This window comes from Scyliorhinus torazame, chromosome 16, assembly GCF_047496885.1.
Source record: "Scyliorhinus torazame isolate Kashiwa2021f chromosome 16, sScyTor2.1, whole genome shotgun sequence".
In the NCBI taxonomy this organism is placed as follows: domain Eukaryota; kingdom Metazoa; phylum Chordata; class Chondrichthyes; order Carcharhiniformes; family Scyliorhinidae; genus Scyliorhinus; species Scyliorhinus torazame.
In genome coordinates, this window is record NC_092722.1 from 32,582,407 (window position 1) to 32,597,033 (window position 14,627).

Genomic DNA, 14,627 nt, shown 5'->3' on the forward strand with positions numbered 1-14,627 from the left:
CCTCCTTCTGCATTCTAGGAATTCTATGGTTCTATGTTCCAGTTAGATCTGACAATGAGGGCAGCACGATTGCGCAGTGGTTAGCACTGCTGCCTCACGGCACCGAGGTCCCAGGTTCGATCCCGGCTCTGAGTCACTGTCCTTGTGGAGTTTGCACATTCTCCCTGTGTTTGCGTGGGTTTCACCCCCACAACCCAAAGATGTGCAGGTTAGATGGATTGGCCACGCTAAATTGCCCCTTAATTGGAAAAAATGAATTGGGTGCTCTAAATTTTTTTTTAAAAAATATCTGACAATGTACGGTGAACCCAATTTTACAGCATAAATGTTCAACAAAGACAACCAAATAAAATAAAAATGAAGTTAGTAAAGTACAAACCCCTGCAGGAATGCCTAATAATTAATGCCTGGTACGAGGCAGCCACTTCGGGTTTATGCTGAGCAGCTCGATTAAGACTCTAGGGCCCCCCAGTGGCCAATAACAGATTATGAAAACCAACGGGACTGGCAATGGGAGGGGAAACATTCAACATTTGCTGCTCCACACAAACCCACTCCTCACTCCACAATAGACCAAGCTCTCTGTGCACTGTCCACACAAAACTGATCAACCAGGTCACAAGCAGTTACTAGCCCCCAAATCCACTTGCACCTGCGGCCCCAACAAATCGCTTACCACAATCAAGCGTGGATTCAGGAGGGTCAGGTCAAGATCATGAACGTCAGGGTATCGCGGATAATCTTCAGTCATCTCAGAATAGGACAGCCGTGGTTGTATCGAACTCTGAAACAGAGTGAGGCAATTACTTATGTGACAAATGGTAAAAAGGGAAACAACAAAAACAAGGTAATTCCAGATTAGGGGGGTATTCAGCACATCTTGGGTCATCCACGCAAATGATTCACTTTCAGCCTGAATGCTACATCTAATTGTTCCTCGAATGAATCTAGTGTTTCCCACTCCCCCACACAGCCCAGGAGTTCATTTGGTATGAAAATAATCCCAGTGTGGGTCCTAAATTTACCTGCTCTTAGTTTGAGGTTGTGTCTTCTTGTCTTTTAAAAAAATATTTTTATTGCCGTTTTTCAATTTTACAGAATGATACTTTTTTAAAAAAATAAACATTTTATTGAGGTATTTTTGGTATTGTAACAACAACAAAATAAACAATGTACATGAAACTATAAACATAGTGCAAAAGCCGTCACCCTCCCTTACAGGTCCCACCTTTATTAACCCCCTACTCTAAGCTAAATTAACCCATCCCCCCCTCCCCCTCCCCCCTTCTGCTGACGATTAATTTTCCGCAAAGAAGTCGACGAACGGTTGCCACCTCCGGGCGAACCCTAACAGTGACCCTCTGAAGGCGAACTTGATTTTCTCCAAACAGAGAAAGCTAGCCACGTCCGATAGCCAGGTCTCTGACTTCGGAGGCTTTGAGTTCCTACAAGTTAATAGCATCCGTCTCCGGGCTACCAGGGAAGCAAAGGCCAGAACGTCTGCCTCTTTCTCCTCCTGGATTCCTGGGCCTTCCGACACCCCGAAAATCGCCACCTCTGGACTCAGTGCCACCCTTGTTTTAAACATCGTGGACATGACATCTGCAAACCCCTGCCAAAATCCCTAAGCTTCGGACATGTCCAGAACACCGAAAGAAGCAAGTCTTAATTCAACGCTCGCTACGAGATAGGCGCTCCTAGCTACCAATCCGTACCAACTTCGAATCCCGCGGGCTCAGAACCCGAACGAAAGGCCATTTGTTCCCCTGACCTGGTGGATCAGTCCGAAGTTAAGTATAGGCCTGTTAGTTGTAGAAGTAGCTTAGGCGTAGAATTTGTGCATGAGTAGCGATACCTGGCAACTCGAGAGCAAAGGTAATAAAACAGAGCAATTGAACCAACCAGAAAGTTAGCAACAGTGCGATTAAGGAAGCAAAAGCAGGGGCTTCTGTTCCCTTCCCCATATGTATGTCTGGCTGTTCTGATACCCCAAAGACTGCCACTCTCAGGCAGTGACACAACCTTGGACATCGCCTCGAAGAAGGCTGTCCAGGACCCTTCATGTCTGGGGCAAGCCCAGAACATGTGGGCATCGTTGGCCGGACCTCCCTGCACCGTTCGCATTTATCCTCATCCGGGAAGAACCTGATCATTCGGGTTCTGGTTAGGTGCACTCTGTGCACCACTTTGAACTGCATGAGGCTGAGCCTTGCGCAGGAGAACATGGAGTTAGCCTTGCTGAGTGCTTCGCTCCCGGGTCCCCAACCCACTTCCATCCCCAGTTCGTCCTCCCATTTCCGTCTGACTTCATCCAGTGGTAGTCTTGCCCTATCCAGTAACCGGCTCTTGGAAAGAGCACCCTACCCAAGGTCCACACCTCCACCCTATCCCCATAACCCAGCAACCCCACCCAACACGAAGGGCAATTTTGGACACTATGGGCAATTTAGCATGGCCAATCCACCTAACCTGCACATCTTTGGACTGTGGGAGGAAACCGGAGCACCCGGAGGAAACCCTCGCACACACGGGGAGGATGTGCAGACTCCGCACAGACAGTGACCCAAGCCGGAATCGAACCTGGAACCCTGGAGCTGTGAAGCATTTGTGCTATCCACAATGCTACCGTGCTGCCCTTTTTTTTTTTGTTAATGGGGTAACTTCTGGGTTAATAATAAATTTGTTTCAATATAAAAGGTCCCTCATTGTCAGTGAAATCACTCCTGGAGTGAAGCATCCTTTCCTCCCCCGCACCTACCCAACACCCACACAGGGCACTCCCAGCGCACACACAAAAAATAGCAGCTTGGCACCTTGGCCATGGCAGGCACCCAGGTGGCGCTGCCAGGGTACCAGGCTGGCACCAGCAGTGCCAGGGCACCACCCTGCCCAAAGGGCATTCGGCTGGGGGCCTCCTACCCCCTGGGAGACCCCCGGCCCCTGACCAGTGCTGAACGGCGCTCGCCCAAGGTCTCCAAGGTTTGCCTCAGCCTTTGAATTTGCCATTTAAAACCGGAAAAAAGTCCGGGGGAAAGGTCCAAAAGTCCGACCAGAGTGGGAGCCACGAAATGTGCGACTCACTCATTCATAACCGCCACCGGATGTCCGTGATATTCAATATTTAGCATTCCCGTGCTATTTACTGTCTTGTATCTTTCTCAAAACCCTTGTTACATGGCTCAAAATACATGTTTATCCTCATCTCTGACCTGGGACCTTGACGATCAGCCTCTGTCTTTGTCTGCATTTTCCACAGTCCTTCAATGTTTACCTTGCATCTCAGTGACCAGACTTAAACACTAGGTGCAGTCCTGTACATTGGATCAGGATTCCCTCTGGCATACTCAGTGTTGGCTACATCATTCAGCATTATCTCAGATTTTCTGACTGCCATGCTGAACTAGCTGAACACGTTAAATCCAATAAGCTCTCTGTGCACTATTGCAATGCCATTCATGAAGTGTGTACCCCCGTTAGGTTTGTAATTTTGCTAAGGCAGCACGGTGGCGCAGTGGTTGGCATTGCTGCCTCAGTCCCCAGTTCGATCCTGGCTCCGGGTCACAGTCCGTGTGGAGTTTGCACATTCTCCCCGTGTTTGTGTGGGTTTCGCCCCCACAACCCAAAGATATGCAGGGTAGGTGGATTGGCCACGCTAATTTGCCCCTTAATTGGAAAAAATGAATTGGGTATTCTAAATTTTTTTTTTAAAGTTTGTAATTTTGCTGCATCAAATGAAATGAAAATCGCTTATTGTCACAAGTAGGCTTCAAATGAAGTTACGGGGAAAAGACCAGAGTCGCCACATTCCGTCATCTGTTCGGGGAGGCAGGTACGGGAATTGAACCGTGCTGCTGGCCTGCCTTGGTCTGCTTTAAAAGCCAGCGATTTAGCCCTGTGCTAAACCAGCCTCTTGCGGAACATTATTCCATTCAAGATGTTACACTTGTCATCCACTGGTCTGCTGTTGTATCACTCTCCCCAATGAATACACTTGTTTTAGTTCCATGTTTATTTGGAATTGACCCTTTTAAATTTATATACCTGGCTCCTGGTGCTTGGTTTCTGAATCCCAGACAATCTTGAATTTGACTATCCTGTGGTCGTTGTTTCTCAAAGATGTCACGACCTCCATTTCCTGAGTCATTCTCGAATATCAAGTCAAGATCAGCTGCCTCTCCTGGCTCCCTGACACATGGATCATGAAGCAGTCATGCATTATCATTTACCAATTCTCAACTATTTGGGCTTTATAAAAATGCACGTGGTTAATTGAAGTTGCCCATTAACATAACTCCCTTCTCTTAAAAGCTCATCTCCTCGGAGGACAAATCACCCTTTCCACTTGGTCTTGGTAACGAAGGACTAAGCTTTGGGTTGCATACACCAACAAGATAAACCAGATTAGTTCATGGAGTGGTTTTTTATCTTCCACAGGATCAACTTCACTTCCCTCCCAGGAATTCCTGATACAATCTACATCTCCTCCTTTTCTGAACAAGATTCAACCAATTATATTCAAAAATGCACTTTGGATTCAGCCATATTTCTGATATATTACGTTAAACCTCAACAATGCAAAACCTTCAACAATTACATGATTTTATTTGTAATGCTTCTACCACCCAAATATGTTACTGCAAATCTGGTATTTCTTCATGGCCCTGTCTGACTTTGCTTGATATCCAGCCTATGTATGTCTCTATATTTCTGCGCCTGCACCTTCCTGTCGCCTGGCCATCTTCCTTACGAACAGAGCTTTCCGAGATCCAATTATCTACCCGTCAATACCCCAACTATTTGGTTTAAAGGATTTTTGATTGCTACTTTGATGTTACTTCCATTCCCTTTACTCCCACTTGGTCAGGCCTGGTATATACTGGTGTTCTCAGATGCATTGCCTGTCCCTCAATCTTATCCTACTTCTCCTGGTAAATTCACAGTTTCCCAAAGAATGGAAATATAACAGAAAACAGATTTCTCCCGCTCTTTTATGAAGTTATATTTTTCTTTCTTCACAGTGGTTTTCCCTAGACCTGTTGCAGTGCACCATGAAATCAAGCTCAGTTTTCAGCCAACTGAGGGAGGTGTGGGGCGGAGGGGTTTGGCTGGTCGAGGGGTGTTGGTGGTATCAACCAGTCGGGAGGGTGGAGGTGGTGCGGGGTGCCAGGCAGTCGGGAGTAGACTGTTCGCCACTCAGGAGGGCGTCAGTCAGTCGGAAGGGTGGATATTGTCAAGCACGGGAACCGGTTTCGATCCGTCGGGGTGTCTCAGTCAGGGTGGGGCATTTGGGCAGCGAGGAAGGGCAAGGTGGGTCGAGTCAGGTCGGGCCTGGAGTGGGGAGGTTGGGTGAAGTCCCGGGGGTGGGGGTTAATTCTTCTCACAATTTCTGGGTAACTATTGCTGTACGATACTCAGTATTATTGCAAGTTCAAATCTCAATTATCGGATGATGCCCAGTACAGTGCAATCGCTTCCTAGGCAATTGCCATCCAATCCTTACATGGGCACATCCAGGCATCGGTGGGCGCGTGCTGGGAGTCGTCCGTCCCCTCCACCCCCCTCCTGGTGCTTGGTTTCTGAATCCCAGACAAGCTTGAATTTGACTATCCTGTGGTCGTAGTTTCTCAAAGACGTCATGACTTCCATTTCCTGTCCGTTGTCTGAGTCATTCTCGAATATCAAGTCAAGACTGCCTGACATTCTCCCCCCCCCCCCCCCCCCCCATTATTCAAGTCAGTCACTAAGATCACTGTTTACAGTTCAAAAGGAGTCCTGTTAGTGAATTCTGTGGGGTTCTCAATGTACTCAGCAGTACGGTTCACAAAATAAGTAGGGCTGTCTCAATACAATTCCAAATGAACATGACATAGAAAAATAAGGCAGATGCTGGAAATCTGAAATAAACACAGAAAATACTGAAAATATTCAGGTCACAGACCTGAAACCCTGACTCCAGTTTCTCTCTCCACAGATCGATCCTGCCAGACCAAATGAATGAGTTCACCCTGTACCTAACCAATGTTGTACTGCCCAGGGCATGTTTTGACATCTAACACTGGGAGTCGTCCCATTACCAGGCAAAATATTTATCTCTTTGATCAGCACAAAAAATCACCATGTATAATAAAAAGCATTTGCTGGATTTTAAGAAATAATGAGAAAGGGAAAGGTGTTTAAAACACTTACCGACTGGGTTTCCGAGTAGCAAACCCCGCGCACAAGCAATGTAACTAGCTGCGATCGCAGAATAAGACCATGAAACGTTAACGGTCGAAAGCGCTCCTCCATTGTCCATTCTTCACTGGGAGATTGGTCAGGGTATAGATTTGGATAGGGCACATGTCTGTACAACAAGATGACCAACAGTAATTGAGTCAGCATAAGTGCACAACAGTGTTCAGGAAGGGCCCTTCCTGTCCATTCCTTTATTCATTCTCTCACTCTCACTCTCTCTCTCTCTCCAGAATAGCCGCAGAGCTGCAGTATTTCTAAACCTGCAGAGAACCTGGAGGAATCTACAGTAAAACTATCACAGACAGAAAGCAGAAACTTTGAACTGAAAGCCTAGACTGAAGGAAGACGTGCCGGAAGACAACTACCTGAAACAAAGACTTTATCCTTTTACTTTTATCATTATTTACACCCCCTTTTCCCCCTCTGTGTTTGTCTGTCTTGTGCGTGTGAGATATATAGAGGGTGAGACGAGTTAAAAAGGAGTGATTGGGGGCGGCACGGTGGCGCAGTGGTTAGCACTGCTGCCTCACGCCGCCGAGGTTCGATCACGACTCGTGTGGAGTTTGCACATTCTCCCCATGTCTGCATGGGTCTCACCCCCACAACCCAAAAATGTGCAGGGTAGGTGGATTGGCCACACTAAATTACCCTTTAATTGGAAAAAAAAAGAATTGGGTACTCTAAAATTTATAAAACAAAAACATTAAAAAAAGAGGGATTAGGAATGATATAATAGTTGTTTTTCTTTTTTCTAAAATAAATTTAGAGTACCCAATGAGGGGCAATTTAGTGTGGCCAATTCACCGAACCGTACATCTTTGGGTTGTGGGGGTGAGACCCTCGCAGACACGGGGAGAACCCGGGTCCTCATCGCCGTGAGAGCAGTGCTAACCACTGTGTCACCGTGCCGCCCAGGAATGAGATTACAGTTAACCTGTTGTATTTGCTGCATATTTAATTATAGTTATTTTCATCAGTAATATTAATTGTGTTTAAATTTACAAACTTGGTGACTGTAGTTATTGGTCAGCTAAGAGACAAAGACTTTGGGTGTTTTTCTAAGGATTATTTGTCAATTTCAATCGTGTTGAGACTCCGGGTCAAGTGGGGCTGGAATTGACCACACACTAGCCCAGTGGGTCGTAACAACATCACATTTGCAAACCACCTAAAATGTGTGCACAACCAAAATGAATGTGGACAAGATGATGGATTAAAAGTATCTCAATGTGCACATTTAAAATTCAAGCACCAGTTGGAGTTCCATGACTCCAAAACACATTCTGTACAAATCCCAATATAGCCCAGGTGCAAACACTTCCTTCAATCCACTAAAGATGCAGAAATTAAATAAAATTTCTTTAAATATTTTCTAAAATTATTTTAGCCGCAGTAAAATTGACACAGGTTCATTGCAGGTTGATCACTTACCCCATCAGTTAACTACTTGGTACCGAGGTCAGCTTCTCATCACTCAGGATGAAGGCTCACCAGCATTTCTCACTTACACCATCCCTCAACGTTGCTGCACCCAATATTCCAGTAACAGCCATCACCCAGATTACAGCGCGCAACGGACAGCATTACATCGCGCAACGGACAACGTTACACACTGTAACCGTTACAGCACCTGCTTCACCAGCTCTGGGGCTATTCCATGTGCTGCACTTTCAGAAAAGAGTCCTGCATGCTGTAAGCTTGAGGCCAATTATGTTTTGCCAGTTACTATAATAGGTCCAAGGATCAGCCCCAAATATCAATAGGTTGGATTAAAGTCACATAATTCTCTTGTGCAATTCCTTGGAATGAGGAGAGGGCAGGAAAAGGATCAGATGTATTAAAGCCAGGCTATTCAGTCTCTTACTGAGATGGAGCAGAAAATAGGGAAATTTATTTTACCAGGAATTACCCCGGTTATTTTTATTAATTTATTTGTTGCAGGTTTTGCAAAGAAGGCTGACATTTTTGCCCCAGCTGAATACAACTTGAATGGGTTGCTAGGCCATTTCAGAGGGCAGTTATGGATTGGCCACATCGTCATGGGTTGGAGTCATTATCAAGCCAAGCCGTGTAACAACAGATTTCCTATTCTGGAGGGCATTAGCAAACCATCTGACGTTTCATGGTTGCCATTATTTTTATCTTTTTATTCCTGATTCTCTTGACTGATTTAATATAAATTCCTAAGATGCTGTGGATCATGCTGGTAGGATCTGAAGTCATGGTTCTCTATCATGACTCCAGGCCACTGGATTATTAGTTGAATAACAAAACCAGAATGCTATGATGTGCTCCCAATGGACAAGCTGCTTGCTCACCCAGTGCTGATTTAGCTTCAGTATCAGCAGCTGCTGACTCAATAAAATGCAATAACGGACGTCCGTCACCACACTGACCAACAGGGCACCAATTGGCAGGCCACTGGTCAAAGTGTTAAAATAACCTGCAGGTCAAGCGGTGAGCAAGCGGCCACTAAAGGAATTCACTGACTGGGTGAAGCCGAGGGAATGACCATGCATGCACCAACCTGCGCTCAAGCATCTGCTGCAACATGTCCTCTCCGTTCTCAGCAACCTCAGTTGTCACCAGTTCATCGCACATGTTCCTCAGCTCACTGGATGGATAGGATTTCATCGACTGGCTCCGCTTGTGCTGTTCCCCGGCTCGAGTCAGAATACTTGATTTCTGCACCAGAAGAAAAAAAACCGTGAGCCCCAACACACAGAGGAACAGCAACGTCACCAGAAGCCTCAAATCCCAACCATGCTGCAGGTTTGAATTTGGTCATTTCAAGCTGCAGCATATATTTAACAATCTATAGTTCTGGGAAAACATCTCAAGACATGTCACATGAGCAGTATCAAATAAAATTTCACACCGAGCCACATAAGACGACATCAGGACAGGTGATCAAAACCACTGTCAGAGGCAGGTATTAAGAAGTTTCTTAAAGAAGGCAAGACAAAGGTTTACAGAGGAATTTGCAGGCATAAAGGCCTGGAAGAATCTAAAGGCACAGACAATGGCACAGAAAGGCCAGAATTGGAAGAGTGCAGTGATCTCAGAGGGTTGTAGGGCTGGAGCAGGTTTTTAAGAAAAATTATTCATGGATGAAAGCATTGCTAGCAAGGGTAACATTTACTGTGCATCTCTAATTGCCCTTGAGAAAGTGGTGGTGAGCCACCTTCTCGAGTCACTACAGTTCACGTGGTGTAGGTACTGTCAGGGAGTTCCAGGATTTTTCCACCAGTTACAATTAAAAAAAACTGTTATATTTCCACAGCAGAATGGTCTGTGACTGGAGGGGAACCCATAGGTGGTGGTGTTCCCACTATGTTGGTGATGGAGGGAGTGAATTTTACGGTGGTATATGGGGTGCCAATCAAGCCGGCTACTTTGTTTTGTGTGGTGTCAAGCTTAAGTTGGAACTGTACTCACCCAGGCAAGTGGAAAGTATTCCATCACAATATTAACTTGTGCCTTCTAGATGGTGGACAGGTCTTAGGTAATCAGGCGGTGAGTTACTCATCACAGATTTCTAAGCTACTCTTGGAGCTACATATATTTATATGGCTGGTACAGTCAATGGTAACTCCCAGAATGTTGATGAAGTGAGATTCAGGGAAGGGAATGCCGTTAAATAGCAAGTACAGAAAGGAAGAGGAAAAGTCATGAAAGGATTGAAACACGAAGATAAGAATTTTTAAATTGTCGACCTCTCTAAGTCAACACACGCAGTAGTGATGGCTGAACCACGACAGCAAGCAAATTAAAAGGGAATGTAAACGTCTAAACAAGAGCAGCCAATTGATTTTGTTTTGCTGTTGGTGCTCTTTGCTTGGGCACAATAACAACTCTTCCCGAAAAGCCCCATCTGGCCTGGCATTGTTTTAAATTACTGTCCCATTTCCAGCCTCCCTTTCTTTTCCAAGGACCTTGAATGTATTGCTGTCATTCAGCTCCCTGCTCACCTCTCCCAAAACTCTGCGGGCTTTAAAAGCTGCCTCCAAACCTACCTTTTAGAACACGTTTTCAATTGAGTTTTGCCCTGTTCCCTCAGGTGTGAAATTCCCAGCATGTTTTATTGCAAGAAAGGTAATCTATGACAAAAATTAGGTGTTTTGGTCTAGTTGTGGCTCCAGTGGTTGTACCTCTAAACCCATGTCCAATACAGTCCAGAACCCGCCTGCAGCCATGGCTGAGTGGGCAGCACAGATACCCGAGTAAGGTGGTGATGGATTCACATTCCACTCCAGAAACTTGAGCACATATCCCAAGCTGCTTCTGAGTGCTTCTAAGGGACTGCTGCCTAGTTTCTGTCTTTCAGGCAAAATGTTAAACTCTCTTCGGCTTGCACAAAAGATCCTGTGGCCACTTTCAAAATAAAGCAGCGAGCTTTCCAAAGTGCCCTGGACAATATCCACATCTCAACCAACATCACTAAAAACAAATGGTCTGTCATGGTGAGAGCATGTTTGTGGGATTTTGTGCAGATTGACTACCACATTTCCTAAACTGCAACAGTGACTGCAGTTTAAAAGCACTCGGGTGCGTGCCTGCAAAACGCTTTGAAACATTTGGAGGTGGTGGAAGATGCTACTGAAATGTAAGACTGCCTTGTGGAGTTTTCACATTCTCCCCGTGTCTGTGTGGATCTCACCCCCACAACCCAGGTTAAGTGGATTGACCACGCTAAATTGCCCTTTAATTGGTTTTTTTTTTAAAAAGAAATTTTTTTTGAAGTAACATTTCAAGTTTTGTTAGTGTCAGGCTAGAGATTGAGAAACAAACTGAAATAATGCCTCGTGATTGTTTAGGTACAAGTCTTCCGAAGGTTCATTCTTATTTTATTAGAGTTGCGATTTCACTACGAATATTCAAATCAAATGGTCTCTTTGCAAGTGTCAGAAACTAAATAATTCATTTATTTGAAACCACTGAAGAAATACTTAGCTGGAGGAAATTCTACTAAAACACTATTTATGAAAGATTAGCTTCATTCACGGTGCTGGGAGGGTGAAAACATGTATCCATTAATAGGTAAATATATACCTGTCAATACACATCCAGCCACATTGCAAATGCTCCTTATAACTGAAATGCAACCCTATTTATCCAGAAAGTAAGTCCAGCTGCAAAGCTATCAGACAGGGTTTACTGTTCACTTTCTGGGCACATTGATCACGGTCTATTTAAACCTCAAGGCAAGGAGAGGCACTTTCTAAAAGATGGGATGTTGGGGCTCACTGGGAGAATCATGCAAGATGCAAGTGCTGAAAAAGTCTATGATAAGGCAGTTAGAAGACTGAGCATCACATCAGTCATTATAAAACTCACAGCTTCTCATTAACATTTAACAAAAATGCCATAGAAAACAAAATAATATGTAGCCGAAAAGAATGATCACACTGTCAGACGTAAAGTGCAAGTAATTGCTGAAGTGTGAATTTCATTGCAGGGAAGGTTGGAATAGCTTGGTCAGATTGGATCACAAGCGCACTCTGGTGGTTGTTGCCACAACTGCAGAGAATTTGAAACACAGGTTAGTGTAAAACGCCACTGACACACCATAGGCTTTATCCTGGCAGCATATGCTAGCATGTGCAGTCAGGATCCGACTACAACTCAGTTACCAGCCACTTCTGTGTTAGTACAGTTTAACCACTGTTTTGTCATATCTTGTGGCTAATGATAACTAATTTGGAATAAATATTTATCCCACTACCGCACTGAAACAGATCATTTGATAACTTTCTTACCACTGTTTGGGGGAGGTTTCTGCGCTTTTCTCACATTACAATAGTAATTCTAAAAGTACTTCACTGGCTGCAAAGTGCTTGAGGATGCCAGAGGTTGTGAAAGGTGCATTATAAATGCAAGCGACTTCTTCATTTTCTTAATTATTCCACAACACAAAGGAATGATTTGACCCATTGCATCAGTCAGCTCTTCACAAGGACAAGCTAAAATCTAACCAGATAATATTATCTTTTTTATTGTCACAAGTAGGCTTACACTGCAATGAAGTTACTGTGAAAATCCCCAAGTCGCCACACTCCGGCGCCTGTTCGGGTACACGGAGAGAACATTCAGAATGTCCAATTCACCTAACAGCGCGTCTTTCAGGACTTGTGGGAGGAAACCGGAGCACCCAGAGGAAACCCACGCAGACACGGAAAATGTGCAGACTCTGGAGTCAAACCTGGGACCCTGGCGCTGTGAAGCAACAGTGCTAACCACTACGCTACCGTGCCACCTGGCATGGCCCTTTCCCCATACCCAGATCATCTTCATCTTCCCACTGCCACCCCACAATGAAAGAGAACCCTAGTCCTTGTCTCACAGACACGCTCAGGAACATACTCTGACTAGCTGATGGGGGTTCATAGCATCTTAGTTTCTGATGGTATCACTGGCACAAGCGTGGTTCTGCAGTATTGATAACACACTGGCATAGATTTACCTTAAACTTAATGTTGTTGCTGATAAGGATGTTTCCCTTCATGAACTCCTTCTCATTCCCTCTGTTCTCCGTGACGACGGGGTATGCATGATGTGCTGTGGTGCGCAAAATGCTGACCAATGATTGGATCCGGGTGTGAGGATAGACATAGGTTAGATTTGGCTCCATGATATCACTGGCCGTCAGTCTAGGATTGAACATAAATATAACAAACTCCAGTCTTTGAGATTTGATTTCAGGTAATTCTACAATGTGTTCTCCTCAGCTTCACCGATTGACCAGCCTCGAGCCGGTGCAAAGCTTCAACCCTTACTCTTTGCCTGGAATTGAACTGTGGAACAATTTTTGACCTAAAGCTGGAAATCACCACTCGATACAACAACTACTTAGTACTCAGCGGCCAACTATCAAATTCCCGAAGGTATCAGTTACCACTGGAGAAGAGTCTATGTCTCTGCATTATTGAACTCTCCAGCATTAAAATTATCAAGCCATTTAAATGCTGAAGTAATGAATTGCAATAAGGTGCAAACCAGAGAGATTCAGTCAAGATGAAGGAATTAGTGTCAAAGAAGGAAAGTTCTGTCGATGTCTTTTAAATATACATCACGAAACATTAACTTCAAGTTAAATCCAACCAAATGATTCACTGATAACATCGATTAATTATCTGACAGAAAGAGACTAGACGGACATACGAATTAGGAACAGGATAGGCCATCTGGCTTCAAGAGCCTGCTCTGTCCTTCAGACCTCAACTCCACATTCCCACCTACTTCCTCTTACTTTTACTGCATTTTTAAAAAAAAAATCTTTTGTTACATTTTTCCTGTCATGGTTCCTGTTCTTTCCATTCATCATGGAAAGTGTTGATCTAAACTTGTTACACTGTAGTTGCACTCTCCTGCCAGTGATATTATAGTGCATCCAGCATTTATATAGCAGGTACTTTCAAATATAACTTGCAGGAGAGTTGTACAAGTCAGTAATGATAAACACCTACTTATCCATTTCAGCCTCAGTCTCCCACTCGAGTAAGGGTACACCACGGAGCTCCACATGCAAGTCATAAATCCCTTTATTGAAGAAATCGCCTGTCCACTTTGCCACCTGAAGAGAGAGAGGGAGGGAGAGGCATGGAAATCTCTGATAGACAGGGGCTTTGGATGAAGTGTGAAGCACTTAGCACTGTACACATATTGAAAGTGACCTTTACCCTGCTCCTCCTGGGGCTGTGAGGCCCCTCACAGGCCATCAGCTCTGGGTACTCTGCTCACTTGCAATTCACAAAAAGGGCAGCTGCAATCAGGAGGGCATCAATTTACAGGCAATTCTAACCTAGCTCTAAGTTGTCATATTTATACCATGTCCTGGGTTGCCATGCAATCTTAGCATTTAACACGGTAACTACACACTTAGCAGCATTCTATCGACTCCCATTTGGACACACACAGGCAGGCAAAGACATACCATCAGTGTGACCATGATGGGCAACCCATAAGTGATTTCATTGGTTGATTCAATGAGGATGACTGTGAGACTGATGGTCATACGGACCACCCCACCGAGGAATGCAGCTGCTCCGACCAGAGCAAAGGTCCCGGAATAAATGTGCGTCATCCCAATGAATCTAGGGAGATAAGAAAAAATGTTAAAAGCTATTACCATCCACAATGCCCCGACAATCCAACCTTGTTCCTCCCTTCCATGAGCCTCCGTTCTCCACCCCTATCCCCCAGGATGTGAAATGTAGGAGATCACATTTTGGTGGCTGCTTCACTGGATATGGATATTGAGTGCCTATCCACACACCACACTTCAACATTTCACAATTTTGCAAATATCCAATTTCATAATTCATATATTTTAGGGACTCCATCTTTTGATTTGTAAGAGAGCTCAAGCTTGGGAATGTACCTTTAAACTTAGG

The 14,627-nt window shown here is 44.7% G+C and overlaps 1 protein-coding gene across 2 annotated transcripts in view; it reads right to left on the minus strand.

Moving 5' to 3' along the window:
• clcn6 (chloride channel 6) overlaps positions 1–14,627 on the minus strand; it is an 80,825-nt gene that overhangs the window by 17,635 nt on the left and 48,563 nt on the right. For both annotated transcript variants that reach the window (XM_072478181.1, XM_072478182.1), the window contains 6 exons: positions 14,168–14,327; positions 13,701–13,807; positions 12,698–12,884; positions 8,762–8,919; positions 6,187–6,343; positions 677–784 (listed from right to left, as the gene is read on the minus strand). In XM_072478181.1, the coding sequence (XP_072334282.1) occupies positions 677–784; positions 6,187–6,343; positions 8,762–8,919; positions 12,698–12,884; positions 13,701–13,807; positions 14,168–14,327 (877 nt within the window). The remainder of the gene's footprint in view (positions 1–676; positions 785–6,186; positions 6,344–8,761; positions 8,920–12,697; positions 12,885–13,700; positions 13,808–14,167; positions 14,328–14,627) is intronic.